At 42.5% G+C, this 19,320-nt stretch overlaps 1 protein-coding gene across 4 annotated transcripts in view; it reads left to right on the top strand.

Annotated features, from left to right (window-relative positions):
- RASAL2 (RAS protein activator like 2) overlaps positions 1 to 19,320 on the top strand; it is a 618,546-nt gene that overhangs the window by 258,468 nt on the left and 340,758 nt on the right. For all 4 annotated transcript variants that reach the window (XM_069231552.1, XM_069231551.1, XM_069231550.1 and 1 more), the window contains exon 2: positions 12,150 to 12,277. In XM_069231552.1, the coding sequence (XP_069087653.1) occupies positions 12,150 to 12,277 (128 nt within the window). The remainder of the gene's footprint in view (positions 1 to 12,149; positions 12,278 to 19,320) is intronic.

Raw genomic sequence — 19,320 nt, 5'->3', positions numbered from 1 at the left:
GTCTCACTGCCCGACTCGTATACTTTTTCTGTGTGTGGCTGAGGCCTGTTCTTCAATTTGCTAAACTGTCACACCTACTCATGGAAACAAGTTTTGTGGATTGGGCCCATGGATTCTATTTCAAAACATTTCAGTGTTGTGGCAAGCAGGCACCTGGTTGGAAAACATCCACGGTAACCAAATATTTCAAAAATGTACATTGCTTTCTTATTCGGATTTGTTAGAGATTGAAACTTGAGCTGAAGGTTTACCAAACTGAGTGGGAGTGCCACAACTCGTGGGTTTGTTTTACTCACAAATACTTAACCTGCGTGCTCATGGATCTGTGATGTGCAAATGGGGATTTTCCAAGCTTGAAGACCGAAAACATTTAAGATTTCATTTAAAGATTAGGAAAGCCTTATATTTTTAAGCACGTTTTCAGAGCTTTAAAGTATCAGTAGAGGTTGCCCTTGCATAGTGTTTGGGTGAAACAGATTAAATATATTATTTTTTGAAATTATATAATTGTGCAAATGCTCAATTTCCATTCATTTTTGTCTAAAAATGAGAAAACAAGGTGTTGGCTGTCGTTTACCGGAGCTGTTAGAGCAAAGACCATTTTGGAAAATGAAAAAAAAAAAGAAAATCGCTTTCAGCGCTATGAGCAAAAGCATCTGGTGATTTCATGGGAGGAGCTATTTTAGGTTCTATGATGTTGGCCATGACAGTTAAAACGGTGTCCCTCTATAACCTCTTGCGATGTACAATGTTAGATGTATAATGGCCTCGTTCATGCAGCAGAACATGTGACCGGCTGCTCTGATACACCAAGGCACAGTGTAGATTTCTTTTATAGATGTGCTGACGCTGCCTGGTATGTTTCTGCCTCCAAAAGCACGGTTTTGAAAGAGGTCCTGGAGAGCAGTTTGATGATAGATTATCCCAGTCGAGAGCCTGGTTTTTTAAACCCAGGGTCCGCTGTCCAGTTACAAATCGAAGTAGAGCTGTGAATTGCAGGGCATTCCTCTGAATATTCCAGGGGCCGTATTATACAAAATGCCCAAGGGGCACAATGGGCATGTGCACCCACTTTGCGCTCCCCCCCCCCCGGTCACTTTGGTATTACAGAAAGGGTGGAATACGCTTGTGGGTCCCTTTCTGTAATACGATAGCACTTGTTCACATATACCACCAGCGGTATCACCAGGAGGTGTTCCCTCATTTCCATGGGGGTGTGGCCCCACGCAATTGAGGGAATTCCTTTACCTCTGACCCGCACCGTGTAATAAACACGGATACAGAGGCGGTCAGGAAGCTGACCGTGCATCACCCAAAAGGTGGCACACAGTCAGTGCCCCCCCTAATGTCAGCCTTCTGGAAGAGGTAAAGGGGGTCCTACAGGACCCACCAGACATCCCTTGTAGGCGGGTGCAGTCACTCACTGCACCCACCTGCAGGGGGATCTCTAATCCCCCTCAAAAGTGCAGACGGATTGCCACCTGCATAGTGAAACATGGTGCGGCTGCTTCGAAGAAGCTCCCTGTTTCACTTGAATGCACTGCCCGTAGGGTAGAGCGTGTTCGTGGCTGCCCTGGGGGCAGCACATTCAGTGTAGTAGGGCAGACGTTCTCTGTTTGCGCCCAGCACACCTGTGGTGCAAACAGAGAACATGTGTCCTATGTGTAATAGGGCCAGGTAACCTTTGTAGTGGATTAAACTGAGGAGTGTTAAGGAGGGGAGACAGATGATCGATCCCTTTGAAGGTAGGGAGTGTCCTAACCCTGGCCGTCTTCTGAAATGGCTACCATCGAACAGGTTAACAGGTAGTTAACTGGAGCAGCCTCTTTTGCGCCTCTATATAGTGGAGGGATATAGGAGGGCTGCCAGTTCCACCTCACATTCCAGCTCACACTTAATAAAGATCTTTGCTGCTCCAGTCTGACTGGAATAAGCAAAGGTGCAGAATTGTCCAGAAATGGACTCAGAAGAAACAGTTGGAATACACAACTGCTGTCTGCAACTAATGTATAACGAAGGGACAGAAATTTCCAGCCAGTATGCAAAGAATACTTTTCTGAATCCAGGGCTTCCATGTCGGTGGAATCTAGAAACTCTTTGAGCTCCATGCTGAGGGAAACTACTGCCAACTCCCCTTACCAGGTTTGGGGACAGTACTCTAGGGATATTTGTAACCAAGATTGCCAGAAAAGGCTGTCTGGACCCTGCTCCGAGGCAGAGAGTCGACTTACTGCTCAGTAGGGAGCAGTGAAGGTGCCCTTGTGTGAGGAAGATATTCAGAAGGCGAGGGGCCATGAAGGAACCAAGGCAGGAATAGCTGAAGCCATCAAACAAAAAAGAGGCAACACTGACTAATATTGAATGCACGTTCCTCAAGTTTTCCATGCATGTAATACACGTTGATGGTGCTCATACACTATAGTACATCTGTTGCCAACATGTGCATACTGGAATCTACAGAGCCAATCCAGTTAATCACAAAAATAGAACAATAGTGGAGCACACCATGTTTTCATTGTTAAACATGTAATTGTATGAGACGAGAAAACCATCAAGTCCTATGAATAAGTAAGTAACATGAATGGCTGGATGTTTGTTCTCCTAACCAGGTGATAACCACAATAGTGATATACAAATCATAATTTATTTATAAATGTACACAATGATAAATATACAATCCAATACAAATGTAAAAAGACACAGACAGTATACAAAACTTATAGACAAAAAATATTAGATTTCATTCCATAAAAAATTATATTTTTATGATCTCAGATGTTCCAACTTTGAGAAAACTCAGCCAATAGGTATGAACTTCAGCCGACACTTGTTTAGTCCTAACAAGGACTCTTTCAAGGATGATAAAATTACAATACAAAAAATGCTATTAGATAATTTCTTCCATACATCTAATAGATCTCAAAACAAATATATTTCTTAAACATATCAACATGTAGCTCATCAAATACACAAAACACACTCTAATAATGTATCTATATAAGAAACACCCAATGTCCTATAAGCATCATTCCTTTATAATACTTATAGAGTAAAATTTAACAAAGAGAGTGCTCAAACACCCACACACCCATGTTATATAAAAGAAAGAAACCCAGAAGAGGAAACCATGTGCAAAATATACATTCCATAGACCAGAATTAAGTGAACATGTCTTCAACAGTATAATAACCAGTTTTCCACAGACTCTGAAAACCCACATTATAAAGGTCCTATGCAAATATGTATCTTCTTCACTATACATACTGTAATACCGAAAGCAGAAAGCTACAGAGAGAAACGAAAAGTATATCAAGCCAAGCATGTGACCATTTAAATGTTTTAGCCAAAACGTGACCAGAAAACACAAATGAACCAACCTTGCAATATATCTCCACAATTGTCACAAGAGGATACCCACAACGACCCAAGTCAGAATTCAATATCCTTACACTGGAATCTTCAAAACTTGAAGAAGATGTGGCCTGTGATTGTATGACTGGCACACATCTGGACAGAATCAGCAATGGAAAGTTCCCATTCTGCATTGAAATCAAAATGCTGCAAACATCAATACTCTTAATCCTAACTGTTCGATTAAAGAGTTGATCCATGAACAATTAGTGTTCAATGTAAATATGTCCAATAAAAATCTGATAATACCGGGCATTAGAGTTAGTTGATTCTTCCATTACCATCCCTTGTCTACTTATTGTGCCGCGCTATGTATCTGCTTTACTTGTTACTTTACACAACAATATACATATCGATGTATGTATTGTGTTTGCAGGGAACTGTCCCCATTATAATCTAACACTACCAATATGTATTCAATATATTAATATATAACACAAATATGTACCCCTAATATTGGTACGTTCACATTTAGACTGACACTCAATTATTGAAAGAGAGAAAGGAAGGAATAGGAATTTGCGTTTTCAAACTCGAAATACCTGTGTTGTTCAGCCTTTGTTTAGAGTCCTGTGTTGCACGTTTCGTACACCCGAGCAAACCTGAGTAACAATCAGCACGTCCATTTATATGGTATTGTGTCCAATCAATGCACGCATTATCCATCCAATGGAGAAGACAGGTGTTCACGGTCGCAAAAACGGGTGCCATGTTGGTGCTAGCAAGAATAACAGTGCACGCAATATCCATCCAATAGAGGAAACAGGTGTTCACGGTCGCAAAAACGGCGGCCATATTTGTGCTAGTGAGAGTAACTAAGACACATCTGCATAATCTTTTATCACATTTTTCACCAGCATGTCCTAACAGGCAAACACCCATTAAGGTCATCTAATTTGATCACTTATTTAATGTATTATTAAACTATCCAATGAAACAAAATTTTACTAATACAGCATTAAAAGATGGAAAAGGTACGGCTGCCATGTTAGTGCATGTACGCATTGGTTAAAACTAATGCTGCCTAGTTGGCCATCAAAAGCATCGTAAAAATCACCGATTCCATGCATATAAATAAGATTGGGACTAATCCAACTAATTAATTTCCAAAGCGGTGTGTCCAATCTGGGCCTGTTTGGCAACTCCAGACTAAGATAGCATTTTCTTTGTTTATCAAATAAAGTGTTTATAGCCCCAGATGCGGCGGCCATATTGGTGCAGGCACGAATCAGCTGAAACTCATTCTATCTATTTGTTGGCCAAGTCTATCACAAGAACATCCAGTTCTGTATATATAAGTTAAAGTAGAATCAATCCAACATGCCCATATTATAAGACACTGTGCCCAATCAGGGCACAGGTCCCATGCTTGAACTATAAAAAGACATAGTAAGCATTCACAATCACTTATGTGGTAACCATACTCGAACAAGCAGAAATCCTTTACAAATCATAAATGCTTGCAAACCCACGCATTAAACAATCTCCCTAAATCTATTTCAAATGATAGACTCTACAGTGTCTAAGTTCTAATCACTGGACAAGAGATAAGAAATGAGAAAGGTCAATCCTTTCGTATGATCTTATATAGAATTTATTGATTAGTCTTTTAGTCATATGTAGAGGTTGTTAGTTGGTGTATTATATATTCAAATTGTCAATTGCTGGACACAGGAGGTTAATAGTGTAGTTAGATATCAATTCATATGCCACAGTGTTACCATAGAAATTCAAAGTCCAACTAATATTTACAAGAGATATGTCCACTATATACAATACCCATGCAACCTTCACCATATTGTTATATTGATATTCAAAGAAAATGATACATCTCATCTTCTAAATTCATCTCCAATTCTACAGTTTTTAATCTGATTATCCACCTAGCTTCATTTCTTCTTAATTCCAAAGTTCTATTTCCACCTCTGGGGTTCACAGGAGTTTGACTAATGCCCATATATTTAATCACTGGAAACTCTGAGGTAGGGTGCATCCTACTAATGTGTCGTACTACCGGAGAAGAAGAATCCTTGTTTCTTAATGAACGTATATGTTCCTGAATTCTCTCTTTGAGGGGCCTGATGGTACTGCCCTCATAAATCTGACCACATTCGCATTGCATCCAGCCATTCATGTTACTTATTTTGGAATAAAGTTCCTTACGTATTTATAGGACTTGATGGTTTTCTCTTGTCTAATACAATTGCATAGCTGAAGCCATCCACTGCTGCTTGGGAAGGAGCAGCGTCATTCTGCAAGGGTGATATCCAGGGACCCCATGTTGACCTCACTGTTTGAATTAAACTACATATCCACAGTTGATCGAGGGGATACAGGAACTCAGTCAGTTGAATTCACAAACAAAAAAGCGCCAAGAAACCATGTGACACTGAAAGAAGATCAGACCACCATCTGCAGGCCCCATGGAAAGAAGGAGGGACGTACCTGCCTAATGACAATCACTAAGGTCTCTGGACTTAGGCAACGGAAGGTGGGCACCTAGTTTGTTTGGGTTGTAGGTTTATGTGTTTGGACCTAAGGGAGATCATAGCTAAAACAGCCGATTAGCCTCGAGCACTCCAACTTCACTGCTGCCTCCGCTAACCTTGTGTCAGCACCAGAGACACCAGACGCAAGCCGGCCAGTTGGGCAGAGGCTGGACCACGGCCTCCTGTGTTCTGTTTCTGTTCTGTGCACACCAGACTGAACAGCGTGCCTCCACTAAATCAGCATTGGGAAGAACATACGTCTATTATGTGTTTGCACCCTGCAAGGGGAGGGGGCTATAACAACAGTTGATGGAACTTTGGCTACTGAAAGGAACTGGGTAATAAGGGTGCTCTCCCCAGTAACTCCACTGAATCTCCCCTTCCTCCTCCTCCAGGTAACGCCATGAGTCTTGGGACTTCTGAAAAAGTTCTCACTGTTCCTTACAAATTTCAAACAACATAGATTATCTTCCATTGAAGTTGTGATGGTGAACGACACCCATAGCCTTGTCAGGCCATCTAGATTGGAAACAAGTATATTTAATAGCGTCCAGGTTTCTAAATAATCTTCTTGTATGTGGTTTAACCTGAAAATATTAGACCTAATCGTGTTGATGTGACAGTAGAGGCACATCATTGATTTCACGGTCAAGATTCGGTTTGTCACCATTTTTTGCATATGGTGATTAAAGAAAATATTAGATGGACCTGATGAAGGCCTAGGTGACAAATCCTTCTGCGCACAATACATGTCTGGTCGCTGTCAGTAAGATGTAATGTCACGTTATCTTCTCCATTCTAGTTGTTATTTTTAATATTTCTCTTTTTTTTGTGTCAAGCTGCATACAACTATATAAGAGAATAAGCCTAACCATGGTTCATTTGAATGTTTGTTCGTATATTTCTTCTTTATAGCCACTTGTGATTACACTATTGATTTTCTGATTTACAATAGATTTTCATTTTTCCAAAAAGTATGTTGGAGATATTATTTCTCAGCAATGTTTGCTAAGAGTCTTGGGTATGCTGCCAACAGAAACTGGTCTACAGATAGAGGTGGTGAGCCGCTGAAAGCTCGAGCCAGGCTCGAGCTTGAAGCCTAACTGTGGCTCGCCCCGAGGTCTTGGATCCCTGAACTGATAACGAGCCGAGCTTTAATGTGGCTTCTGCCTGATCTCCTGCCTCTACCCGGTATGTGGAATTACGGTCAGAGCTGCTAACTATAGAACTGGGGAAAGAGCTTTGAGTCTCAGCGTCTGCTCAACATCCTGTGATTCTGGGCAAATCACTTAGTGTCCTTGCATATTGTAACTGTGCTCATGTAGAGCACTCTAATACCTTCAGGTCCAGTTTATGCAATATTTAAAAAAATGCAGAAAAGTGAACCAAGAAGTAAAAACAAAGCCTTAGCATATGGAAAGACAAAAAGATACCCATTTACTGGCAGATTTGTACAAAGTAAAACCAGAAAACCTGGATAAATCACAGTGTCTCCTCTTTTTTGTGTGATCTTAGGCAAATATTTTATTTCACCAAAACATTTTCATTATTGAGTATGAAGGAACTTTCAAATGTGTAAATTCAGACTGACGTTTACACAAAAATTATCACTTTTAATAAGTACTTCTCACTACAGTGCTATAAAGTGGTTCATTAATGTCAAAGCTTCCATATGTTAAAAGAAACACACTTTTCAAATTTTGAATGATAATTTATGTGATAGTTGTTGTATGTTTTGCATAGCAGATATTTTCAAAGGCTCGGCTTGTACAAGGGCTCTAAGATCTGAGCCAGACCCCTTGGCTCGGCTTTGGCTTGGCTCTCCCTGTTAATTTGTTGGCTCCCCACCTCTAACTACATTGTATTACACCACCCTCGATTTATAATATCCACTTAAGAATGTCTGTACCCTGTGGGATGTGCAACTGAATCATTTCCTAGGATAGTCTCCTGCTTTAAAGATACTCTGAAGAGCCACTGCTGCATATACTTGCATTAGTAACTGGAAGTGTCACCAGAAGTGGTGGCATTCATTCACAGGTCACAAGGTGTAGGTGTACAGAGCGAGGGATGTGCCACGCTTAGAAGAGAGTGCAGAGTTGAGGCAGGCTGGCAGACGACGCTGGCTGACCCGGAGAAGACCTCCGACGCTGTCCTTATAGCCCAACAACAACCTGGAGTAGGGTGACCATAATTTAAAAGACAAAAACCGGGGCATTGCACCAAAACAAAAGAAGGGCTACAATTTTACTTCGACCGAGCGCACAGAATGACAGCGCTCATCAGCACAGAATTACAGAAGAGGCATTAAGAACATAAATAAAATGTACTTTTTAAAACCAGTATCAAGCATGCTATTTAAATTGCTTTCTTATAACAGCTGCTGGCTATCCCCGCTTTGGAAAACACTAAAAGGCACCTATGACCGTCTCTGTTTCCGGAAATCTGCCGGGCAGCTGGTGAAAGAAAACCCCGGACTATTCCGGCCAATCCGGGACGCCTGGTCACCCTAACCTGGAGTAAAATGATTTTCCTGGGCTGTTGGAGAGGCTTTGTGGCACTGGCGCGTGCTCCGAGGAATACTGATGCATGACGTAGCTAGTCCAATCTTTCACTGTATTTTGCTGCCCTCCAGCGGACAAGCGAAGCCTCTGTCCTTAAAAACACAGGCAGTTTACTGTTGCTTACGGATTAGGGAACACCACGATATATTTTATGTTTTAAACCGAATTAAATAAAAGAGCGAGAGCAACAATAGATGTTTTAAACATTACATTGTCGGCACTACAGTGGTAAGTCGTTCAAGTAGCCACAAGTCGTCTTCTCCAGGTATAAAATAAAATAGCATTTCTAAGATTTGCTTCGGGTCTACTTCAGTTCATTGGTTTCTGGACCATCATATTGTGACCCGAGAGATGTTTTCAGATACTCGAGGTGGTTCGTATTAAATTATCTTATTTCACGATAAAGTGCGCGTGATTGCAGTTAAGGTGGAAATTCTTGTTATAGTATGTGGTAGAGAGTCTGCGGTATATGTTTTAGATTACTAATAACTAACATCCACTGTTTCTTGCAGTTTACGGATTGCTGTAATTAACTAATGTTGGGTTTATAAAATAAACACACTGGTGACCAGATTCCTGAGTAGTGGAAATAATACATTTCTGTGATAAATAAATATCTAATGTAAAATGAGATTGATGAGTTGAAGGTCCTATTTTGCAAACAGCTATTTAGTTAAAAAAATTGTGCTTAGTGTGCCAAAAAGACTCGTAGAGGTGCTGGAAAGTGTAAAAAGACGTGCATCGTAGTGCAAACAAGTGTTGGCAAGACTGCACACCGCCTTGGATACGCTGGAAATAGCAGGAAACATGGACAGGTGGAAGCTGATGGTTAGGAGAGTGGTCGCATCATTTGTATAGTACACCCTTGGAAAGGTGTGCTTCCCAGGCACTAGGATTATGGACACAGGCATGTTCCAGGCAGTTGTTCCTTTGTATCATTACAAAAGCTCTAACATGTACCGAAAAACTGTTTCGCACATGTAATTGCTCACTTTTAATTTCTGTAACTGTACAAAATTGTAAAAACGTATAGATATTTCCTAAAATATTTTGGGGAAAGAATATTGTTGTCATGATCCCACTGTCCTGCAACAGTGTGTCTTTTTTGTATATTCTCCATGCAGGCATCTAAATATTGAGAACAGCACTGCAGCCTTAACGTTGTATTTAATGGCTGTAAAGATGTATTTTGTGCAAGACAGTGGCAGCCTTTCGTTTGTGTTCATTATGTGTGAAGGCATCTAGTGCACGGCACTGGTACTGCGGTCTTGGAGCTCCTAACCAAACCGCCATTTCAAGAGAAAATTATTTCAGAGAATTGTATTTATTATTAAATATTAGTTATTGATCTTCCTAGTGAACTATAATATCTATTAATCATGGCCTGCTTTTGGCTTGGGCAAGCTGGGCCCAGGGTACCTAAAGTTTGAGGGGCGCATACGTACCTGACCTCCTGAGCTGTCTTGAATAATGCTTATATTCCAGACGGAGGGTTCCGTTCATTATCTCCAGGTTGTCTATAATATCATATTTTCTTTACATTTGTTAGCCTCCCTCTGATCACCTTCCTCCCACACGCCCTTCCTTTTCCTTACTCCCTCATCTCCTCGCTTCAATGGACTCTCATCTCCAGTTTAGCAATTGAATAGGTGAATAAGGTGAAGGGACAAAGGGCACATGTCTGTAACAGGTTGGTCATTGATCTGAGATATTTAGCAAGGACGTGACCTGTGGCCACAAAAGGGAAGGGGTGGAGAAGCAGGATCAGGAAGTGTCCAAATTTTGTTTTGCGGGGGGTGTCGACTAAGGAAAGGGCACTCTGCTGTCAATGAAAATTTGCTATGAAGAACCTATACATAGTCAAAGACTGAGTAAACTTCCCCACTCAACCTTTTGGTTAACTTAATAAAGGATACTCTTCGTTGTTCCTCGCCCATATTCTTTTTATATCTCTTGTGCATGCACTAATTTTTATCAGTATATCATAGGAAGGGTGAATGGAAATATGCAATTCTGCAGGATTGGTTTTTCTACATAATTATGGATTTGCCACATAATCCATCATCTGCTGTATAAACTGCAGATTTTAACAAAAACATTTTGCTCCTAGCGCAATCAGATCAAAAGTTACTAAAAACATTGCAACGTGTTCCTGTTCTCGCACATTGAAAGGGCCTTCATAAAAGTTGACCAGTCATCTTTCAGGTGCTTATTGCTTTATTTGGTTGTTAAACTGGAACTAATGAGGTGAAATCTTTGACCAGAAAATGTTACCACGAGAGAAAAAAAGGACAAAATAATGAAGTAATACTGTCACAAAACGTGGAGCATTGCTCCGCATAATTTGGTCCTCTCGTGCCGCATAATTTTAGTGCGCCTAATCATAGGACGTTTCTTAGCAATCTATACACTCATATCCTGTCTACCTTCGACCCACGTGCCTAAGGTGACCTCCATTCCAATACAGCAGCAGATATTTTACACAACAGGTTTCTGTTTCCCTGTCGTTGTCATTTTCTACAGCCCAACATTGACAGTAACGTAACCTGTATTAATATACCTCTGTGTTCGGGCAGGATTGATTTAAAAAAAGAAAAACAGCTTTGAGTGAACTGTAGCCTTCTGGCCCCATTGGGCTCTCGTGCCCGAGTGACGCCACAATAGGAAGAATCCTCGGCCCTCGTTGCCGTGGTTGCGTGAGTGCGCGAGTGCGCAGTGGCGGCGGAGGCTCTGGACCTTCCTAGTCACATTTCTCAATGCGTCGCGCGTACCCACCAGATGGCGACGTTTCACATTCTTCGGAAATGCCTGGTTCGGGGCACAAGTGAAGAAGGTGACTGACCAACTAAGCCGAATAAGCATGTGCAGTGCTGCTGCTGTTAACGCTGGTCACATCTCTTAAACTGAAACGTGATTTGGCGCCCGTGGTCTTTCATTACGATTTAGGTTTTTGTTTTTGGTGCGCCCATGAAATAACAGCATCTGGAATAAGTTGTGCATTTGTTGGTTGCTCCCACTCCAGCTGGGCCTGTCTCTGATTTGTGTGCGGTTTGCAGTTTACCCCAGCTGTCTCCAACTGTACCTCAACCCTTCCCAACATCTTTGTTGTTTTTCATCAGAGAAACTGGCAGGATGGAAATACTACCTGGGGCAAGGGCTGTTTGTTGGGGCACAACCGGCTTGGGGGGGGGGGGGATGGGGGGATGGGGGGGATGGGGGGATGGGGGGGGGGGTGTTGCTAGAACTTACCATGTTGTGTTTTTTAAACGTGGTCGGTCGGTCCCCAGCATCTTGTGATGAGGAAACGACCATGCCTCAAATTAATGATGACGCGCGAGGCTCTACATGTGCCTACGTTCGCCAGTGGTGAAAATGAACGATTTACTGTTTGAGATGCTTATTGACCGACAGCCAAGCTCTGGCAACCAATGGCTGTTGCAGAGTAAATACTGATATTGTTGCTTAACTGTGTTGGGAAAGTTCCTGCAACCCTTATAGACACGAGCAGAACTCTTGTACAAAGTCAACAAACAGAAAGTGGGCGGGGTTTGGGGTACAGAGTCTGTGTATGTGTGGAGCATGTTATTCCAGCGTGATCTGTTGTCAATGTTTAGTGCGTTGCACAATAGGCAGTGGATTCGAGCTACACATCATTTATTGTGGGTCTTTGGGTTTCATTCTGCAGATGTTAAGGGGCCACCAACTCACAGGCTGTCGTGCGGCCAGTCCCCTTACACCGAGACGACGACCTGGGAGAGGAAGTACTGCATTCTGACGGACAGCCAGCTGGTGCTACTCAACCGGGAGGATGAGGTGAGACTTACCATGGGAACACCTTGTTCTTGTGGAATTTATGAAATAATGGTGTAACCTCTTTAGTCGGAACAAGCAGTCCCTGCTTTCGGGTTGTGCGGCCTTCTAAAGGTGCAATACGTTTTACACTGCAATACTCTATTAGGGGAGGGCTTCCAAAGCTTTCGTAATTTTGGGAAATACTTTTTCCGTCACATGGCTAAAAAGAAAATCCTTCCTTCAATAGTGATGTGCTTCAGTGCAATTTTTGTTGGAGACCTGAGTTTAACAGGAGAGGTTTAAATGGTCTTTCTTTTAGTTACGTGTTTGGTGAGCTGAGGCACCGGAAACATTTTTCTGGTTCATTGTGTAAGGTTTCACTCATGCATGTGGCAAGAGTCAGGTTATTTTTTAGCATCATTACAGCTGGTATGTGATTCTGCTAACAGGTTCAGCAGCTCTTTAATAATCTTTTGTATAGTATTGTAGAGTAGCATTTCTGTTGTGCGTCATTCCCCTAACAAAGCCTTCGAGTAAGTGGCTACCCAGTTCGTTGTGGTATGGATGTTTGAGTATGGGTTTTCAGTGAAGCCTATGTATTACTTGTCATTCGTGAGGTTTGGGAGTATGCACCTGTTGAGTTGCAACTGGTTTGTAATACTGCTTGTGCCAAGTGGCTGTGCTGAAAGGGTGAGAATAGAGTTGCGGTGGCATACATTCTACAGTCCATTTTGTGAGCTAAGTTTGAAAGATCATCTGTTGGGGGACAGCCACATATTTGGCTCTGGAATTCTAGATGGCTGTTAATCATCCTTATTTGCGCAGGGATTTGAAGCCGATGAAGGCTTTGAAAGGCAAAAATGTTGATAGGGCACCTCGTGTTAAAACGTTTTTTGATCTTTTTTTTTAGTGCTGTTAGTTAAATTTGACTCACAGCTTCTGCAGGACTGGCAGACCTTTCTGTCAATGGATTAAAAAAATGATCAATGTCCATTGTTTTTGTCCTTTCTCTCTGTCTCCACCCACTTGTTTTCTTTGTTTGCCTTCTTTCTCGTTGTTCTCTTTATTACACATTTACTTTCTCTTTTGTTACCAATTTTCTCAAATAATTCTTGGTTTTCTATCCCCAGTATTTTTGTATTCCCATTTGTTCTTCACTTACACATTCAGATTTTTTTTAGGTTTTGCCTCAACAGAGCATGCAGTGCATTTGCTTTCCTTACGAAACCTCTTGTAAACAAAACAATGGGTCTCGCATTTGCTCGAGTTAGAGCTAGTAGCTTTGTAAATTCCTAACTGAACTTTTCTTGCCACATAAATTGAAAATGAAAATTGAAACAGTTGACAGAAGCTGATTCAAAGCACCATGGCCGCCATGATCATGAGTGCGAAGGAGAGACACAAAAGGAAAAAGAAGTTTGCTTGCAGTCAAACTTATCAGCAGTTGGGCAATTATCTATGTAACAGGGTTGATGTCCTAGACAGCTTAGAGCCCGCCCCCACCTACTGTTAATTACCATTGATTGGCTTCCATGTTGCTGTTGTTTCCTTGTCTCCTATTGGTCAGCGGCTTGCTGGGTGTCCTGCTTCCTCCTGGGCTTAGAGTTTCAATCCCTGCAGTGGAGCATGGACTAACCACAGTTTTCCGTCTGTAGCCAGTGTCCTTCCATTGGCCATGGGCTTCCAGAGCTACTTTTGAAAGTTTTTAGTCTAGCACTCCACAAGAGTGCATGTATTAGCAGACCCATCCTTCCCACCCACACCTGCATCCTTCTGGAGACCGCGAGTCAAAGAATGCAGCATGTGTTATGCCTGCTATTCAGCACATGTTGCACCTTTGTGGCCAGTAGTTTTGGACTAAATGCAGCTCTTGCAACGCGGTGCCTTTTCCAGTGAACTGTGCGTATCTGTTTAACATTCGTTTACAGTATAAAACAACAAAAGTCTGTAAGTAGCCACTCACGTTATGCAAGGCTTGTTCAGTCTAAAACCGTGCCCATAAATGGAATTTTTATTTATTATAGGAGCTTTGTAAGCGGTGGCATGTAACCTTCATTTTACTTTATAGCGCCATGTACGATATTTCGTTTGTAGAAGCCAGAAAAAAACAGTCAAGGCTGCCATCTAGTGGTTTTCACTGGAAACAGACTCACCTAACTGCACTTCTTTTAAATGGCACAGGAGTGTAGTTGGCACCAGGAATGAGTGCCGAAAGAAGCTTCCTAACTGCAATTACCTATCGCATTTCATGAGGAGAATGTGCGTTCAGTGCTCAGCACAGTGCCACTTTGCAGTGTGTGTATGTTTCTTTGGGGGGGGGTTCTCGTTTTTAGCCATGCTGCGTAACAGTGACTGTGCTGCTGTGCAACATAACTGAAAGTAAAGAAAATAATAGCGGTCATCGCTGAACGCAGTATAGCGCTTTTTTCCTTTTATTTTAAACAATGTTTCACAGAAACCCGCATTGCTGTGCTAAATGCCTAGAGGGAACATTGAAAAAGCTAAGAGATCTCGAATAAGCAAAACCTATAGACTTTGTCAATGCTTTTTTTGCTTTTCCATTCCAACGTCTTTTTGCCCTTCTTATCCTCTTTCCCATTGTTCTTTTTATGCACTTCTGTTGGCTTATCTCGAGTCATTCATCCCCTCTTCTCTACCTCCCCTCAACTCACCTTCAGAAATAGTGAGTTGGAGATTTTCACCTCTTTGAAATGCCAAATGTGTAGGTTCTGTTTTTGGCATTTATATGAGAAATGTCTCATCTCCCACTCGTCAGCCTTCGTTTGCATTACCCCACGATTCTAAGGTTTCTCGGTGACTGTATTCCATTCATTGTTGTAAAAAAAATCCACTCCTCATATTTTGCTGCGGAACAGCAAGTCTTGAGATTGAAAATTGACCCCATAGCCAATTACTCTTTTGCAGGTAAAATACCCTAATCTTGTTATGCTTGTCAGCAACTCACTCCCCTTAAGTCTTTTCCCAATGCATGAAAGTCTTTCGCTTCTGTTTGTAGGCCAAAGATCAGATTGAGAAGAATGATCCGGGATTGACACTTCAACCAGCATAAACCCCCCTGATCTCCTTGTCTGCAATAACCGCTCATCCCCTCTAATGTTGTTGAAAACCTTGGTTTCTGCTTGATTGTCAATCTCGCTCGTGGTTCCCGGGTCAATCAAGAAATTAGCCCTGTCTGCTTCGCACACTTGCTTCAAAGGTCCTTCCTTTCCTTATCTTTGCTGACAAAGTTATTGTGCTCAGTGGAATCATATCCTCTAGATCTCAGTGTAGCAACATCCTCGACCGTGGCCGTACGACCTCCAGTCCAGAATGCAGCTGTATCTTTTGTTTTGGTAAGATCAAGGCTGAGATGATGTGACAAAGAATCAAGGGCAATCCTGTTATGGCCTGTGCGTCATATACAGAGCATGCCACCTAAAATCTGCCACGTTTCTCCAGTGGCAATTAGCAAAACCAGCAAGTGTGGTGTGCTCCCTGCAGGAGCCTTGTAGTCATTGTTTAACAAGCGGCCTAAAGTTTTGAGAAGATGTAGGATTATTTCCTACACATATAGAGGATCTATTCCTTTTGCCCTTACCGAGGTGCCATGAGGACATTGTTGCAAATTTACATCATCAGACTTGCGCTGTGTATAGGGCATAGGACTGAAGATCCAATGTTGGCACATGAGGACTTGAGCCGTTCCGAATTTTCAGGATATCCACAAGAAGCATGGCTTTAAGTGGGATGAAAAAACTAGGGGGTCTGTCTAAGGGGCGTGGACGATGTAATTAAGGGTGTGGCTTAACAACGCACAAGCTAAAAATCTGTGCTTAGCATAGTATGCCGGCGACTGGTATTTTGCTGCTTCTTTCTGTGATTGTACCCAGATATCTAATACAAGTAACATTACACCTACAACAAGCCAGGACTATTGGCTTTGTCAATGGTTGTTAGCTGAATAAGATAAATAGGCAACAGCAATGGCTTAGTTCTATAAAATACTAAAAGAGCTTCAGTTATGAAATGATGAGACAGTGAAAGAACTATAACAAGTCTCTTTGAAGTTACATCAAAGGCAGTGAAGGGTGGTACTTCGGCCGAGTCAAGATATTTTTTCACCGTGAGGGCCAAAATAGACAGCCCGACGGGGACCCGCCTCAGCACATACATTTTACAACTACCAGTGCTGAGCACCCGCAGGACCCGGCCCACTTAAAGCCTGAACAAGAAGGATTCATATACCAAAAGTCCTAATGAGAATGATTGACACAGTCACTGGTTATCGGTGTCTTCGGGGTGGACGTTCATGCTTCAGGCACACCTGCTTCGTCTCCTCTTCTAGTTGCTCTTTGGGCCGCATCCCTTTCTCCTTTGTGCATCTGCTGGAGCCGTGAAGAGCAGTGGCGTAGCGTGGGGGGTAAAGGGGGGCCGGCCGAACCGGGCGCAACATCTGGGGGGGGGGGGGGGGGGGGGCGCGCTCGCACTCGCGAGTGCTAAAATCCACGGGTTAGGGGGCGCAAATTACTTGCCTTGCCCCAGGTGCTGACAACCCACGCTACGCCACTGGTGAAGAGTGCAGCGGCGAGTCTGGGATTCAGCAAGAGGAGAGGGAACTCGTTCAAGCAAATTATTTGCCAACAAATAGTATGTAATTTGGTTCTTTATAACGAAATGTCTTTCAACAGTTATTGTAAAGCACATTTATTCCTTGAAATGCTATGGAGTTGTGCTCTATAAAATGTAAATAAATAAACGTACTTAACGTTCTAACCTGTACAGTTTAATCATAGATCCTAACACCTCTTCTTTTTTTCATTATTGGCACCCAATCACACCTGGATCAGTCATTGCACCTCAGTCCCTGCCCGGAGTTCAGTTCACTCCACACTTCAACCATTGTCACGTTCCTCAACCCTAACGTAAACTATGCCTCGCACATTTTAACAATGGAACGTCTCCCTGGCCTAGAAGGCCCCTTCTGTTTCCCATCTACGGCCTGCTAACTGCTCTTGCAAGGCACCACAATCCAGGGCTACATGCAAACGTACTCGTGGCTCTGCTGATACACTTCAGCCCCAAACCACTCGTGACAGCCCCAACCGAAACACTTCATTCATTGGTGGAGTCAACGGATATTTCTGCCCATTTTTACCTCCTACAAAGAAATTTGACTTTTTTTCCAAAGATGCACTTTTGGAGGCTCAATCCTGTGGGTGGATTGGTTTCTGGAGTTGTTTATTTTGGAGACTCTGCGTTGTGGGCGAACCTCTATTATATAGTGTTCACAAGCCTTGCTTCACGCAGGGTGATCTTGGCTCTTGGTAGATCACAGATCTGCCTGCCCAGAACCCCTACACTGTGCACAATTCACGATGCAAGGATTGCAGGGTGTATCTCCGCCTCACACTGGCACTGCGCGTCTCCCTGAGCATCATTGTCGGAGGGTGGCTTTCTAGCCCTCACACAGTGCAAAATGATGAACTTGCCAGGCCTTTCACGTAACCTTACTTAATCTGCATGCGTATTGAGACTGGAGGTTTCGTCAGCAGACGGGAAACCTGGCTAGAAGGAAAACATGAGTGCGGTCTCTTTCTAACCTTGGTACGTAGCATCGCTTCCTTGTAAACAAACACCTGTGGACTGCGGTGTCCTAGCTCAAGAAAGTCCAGCTGTCATCGCAAGTTGCACTTTCCGCCTTAAAAGATATACTTAGAAAACTTTAATTTGAAGCACCATCCTTAAGGTTGTGAGCAAAATGTCTGCGTTTGCCTTTCGTGACATCCCTCCTAAAAGACTCTAACATTGTTTGTGCAGTCTTTTATATCCCTTAAAGTAAAAAATAGATACGTCTTTTCTGCCACTGGTTAATGGTTTCAATATTCAGTGTTTAACTTTTTGTAGCACCCCGGTTGTTACAAATTCTTTAAAATGTTCCTAGAGTAGGCTTTTGCTCCACCCAGAAGAGTATTATTATCTCACCTCATGCTATCGGCGGATCATTCATTTGTATGGAGTGGTTACTTTGCTGTCGAAAAGTCTGCCCCTCTCGATTGGATAACCGTTGCATTAGCCATTTGTAGAACACCTAATAAAAACAGCATGTGCCGGTTCATTATGCTCGTCTTACTTCTGGCTAAGCAAACTATTACTATAACCTCGAAGGCCCGAATTCCTCTCACACACGAGGCTTGGCATCAGGCTACCATAAAATGGGTCTATGCTGGAAGCAAAGCCCTACATCGGGAAGAATCTAGGGTCCTTCATAGATGCCCCATGGCAGGAGATTGTGGCGCCATGTAAGAGTTTAAAAGCGTTCCCCAAACACAACACTTCCCCCAACCCCAGAGATCACTCTTCTATCAATACACCAAAGCCTAGCTCCTCCCTCCCATTTTAGAACTAGTCGCGTTATCTTCCAGCCCTGACCTCTCCCAAGCAGATAGCTCCTCCCACTACCTGGCTTTACCATGATTTCAGTTTTTGAACTAGCATGTTTACTTCGACCAAAGTTTTTTCCTCCCTTCACCCCCATTAGCCCCCCTCCCCCAGCTTTATAGTTTGGCTATCCTCATCCAGTTTAAAATAGCAATACAGGCCAGAAGATCATGGACTCGGATAGCCTGCTTCTTCACAATGGCATTATTAATCCTTAACAATCGCTGCGAGTCAGGATATATGTAAGCATCCCCAACACCCAAATGACTTCACTTCGGGTGGTAAACTCATTGTGATGGGCCTCCATTTGGTACACTGGATCATAAGCTATCTTGATGATTTCTTTTGAATGATTGCTTCTTCCTTTTTTGTGTCAGTGCCAACATGCTAATAAACATGGTTTGGAAAAATGGAGTGCTTGCATTTCAATGCATGTGGAACTCTTTTACATCTCCATCGTACTCTGACTCATCACACATTAAATTCTTTATCTCATGTATGCGTTGTATGCAGAAAGCAATCTTTTATTTTGCTTTTCACGGTGGCAGGTTTTCATTAATGTTTTAGACAGGACTGAAAATGCAAGCCGGGCATATTGCTCCTCAATGCTTATTTTTCTATTAATG

This window comes from Pleurodeles waltl, chromosome 4_2, assembly GCF_031143425.1.
Source record: "Pleurodeles waltl isolate 20211129_DDA chromosome 4_2, aPleWal1.hap1.20221129, whole genome shotgun sequence".
Lineage (NCBI taxonomy): Eukaryota > Metazoa > Chordata > Amphibia > Caudata > Salamandridae > Pleurodeles > Pleurodeles waltl.
Note: the sequence above shows the minus strand (reverse complement) of the source record. Positions and strands in the feature narration are given on the sequence as shown.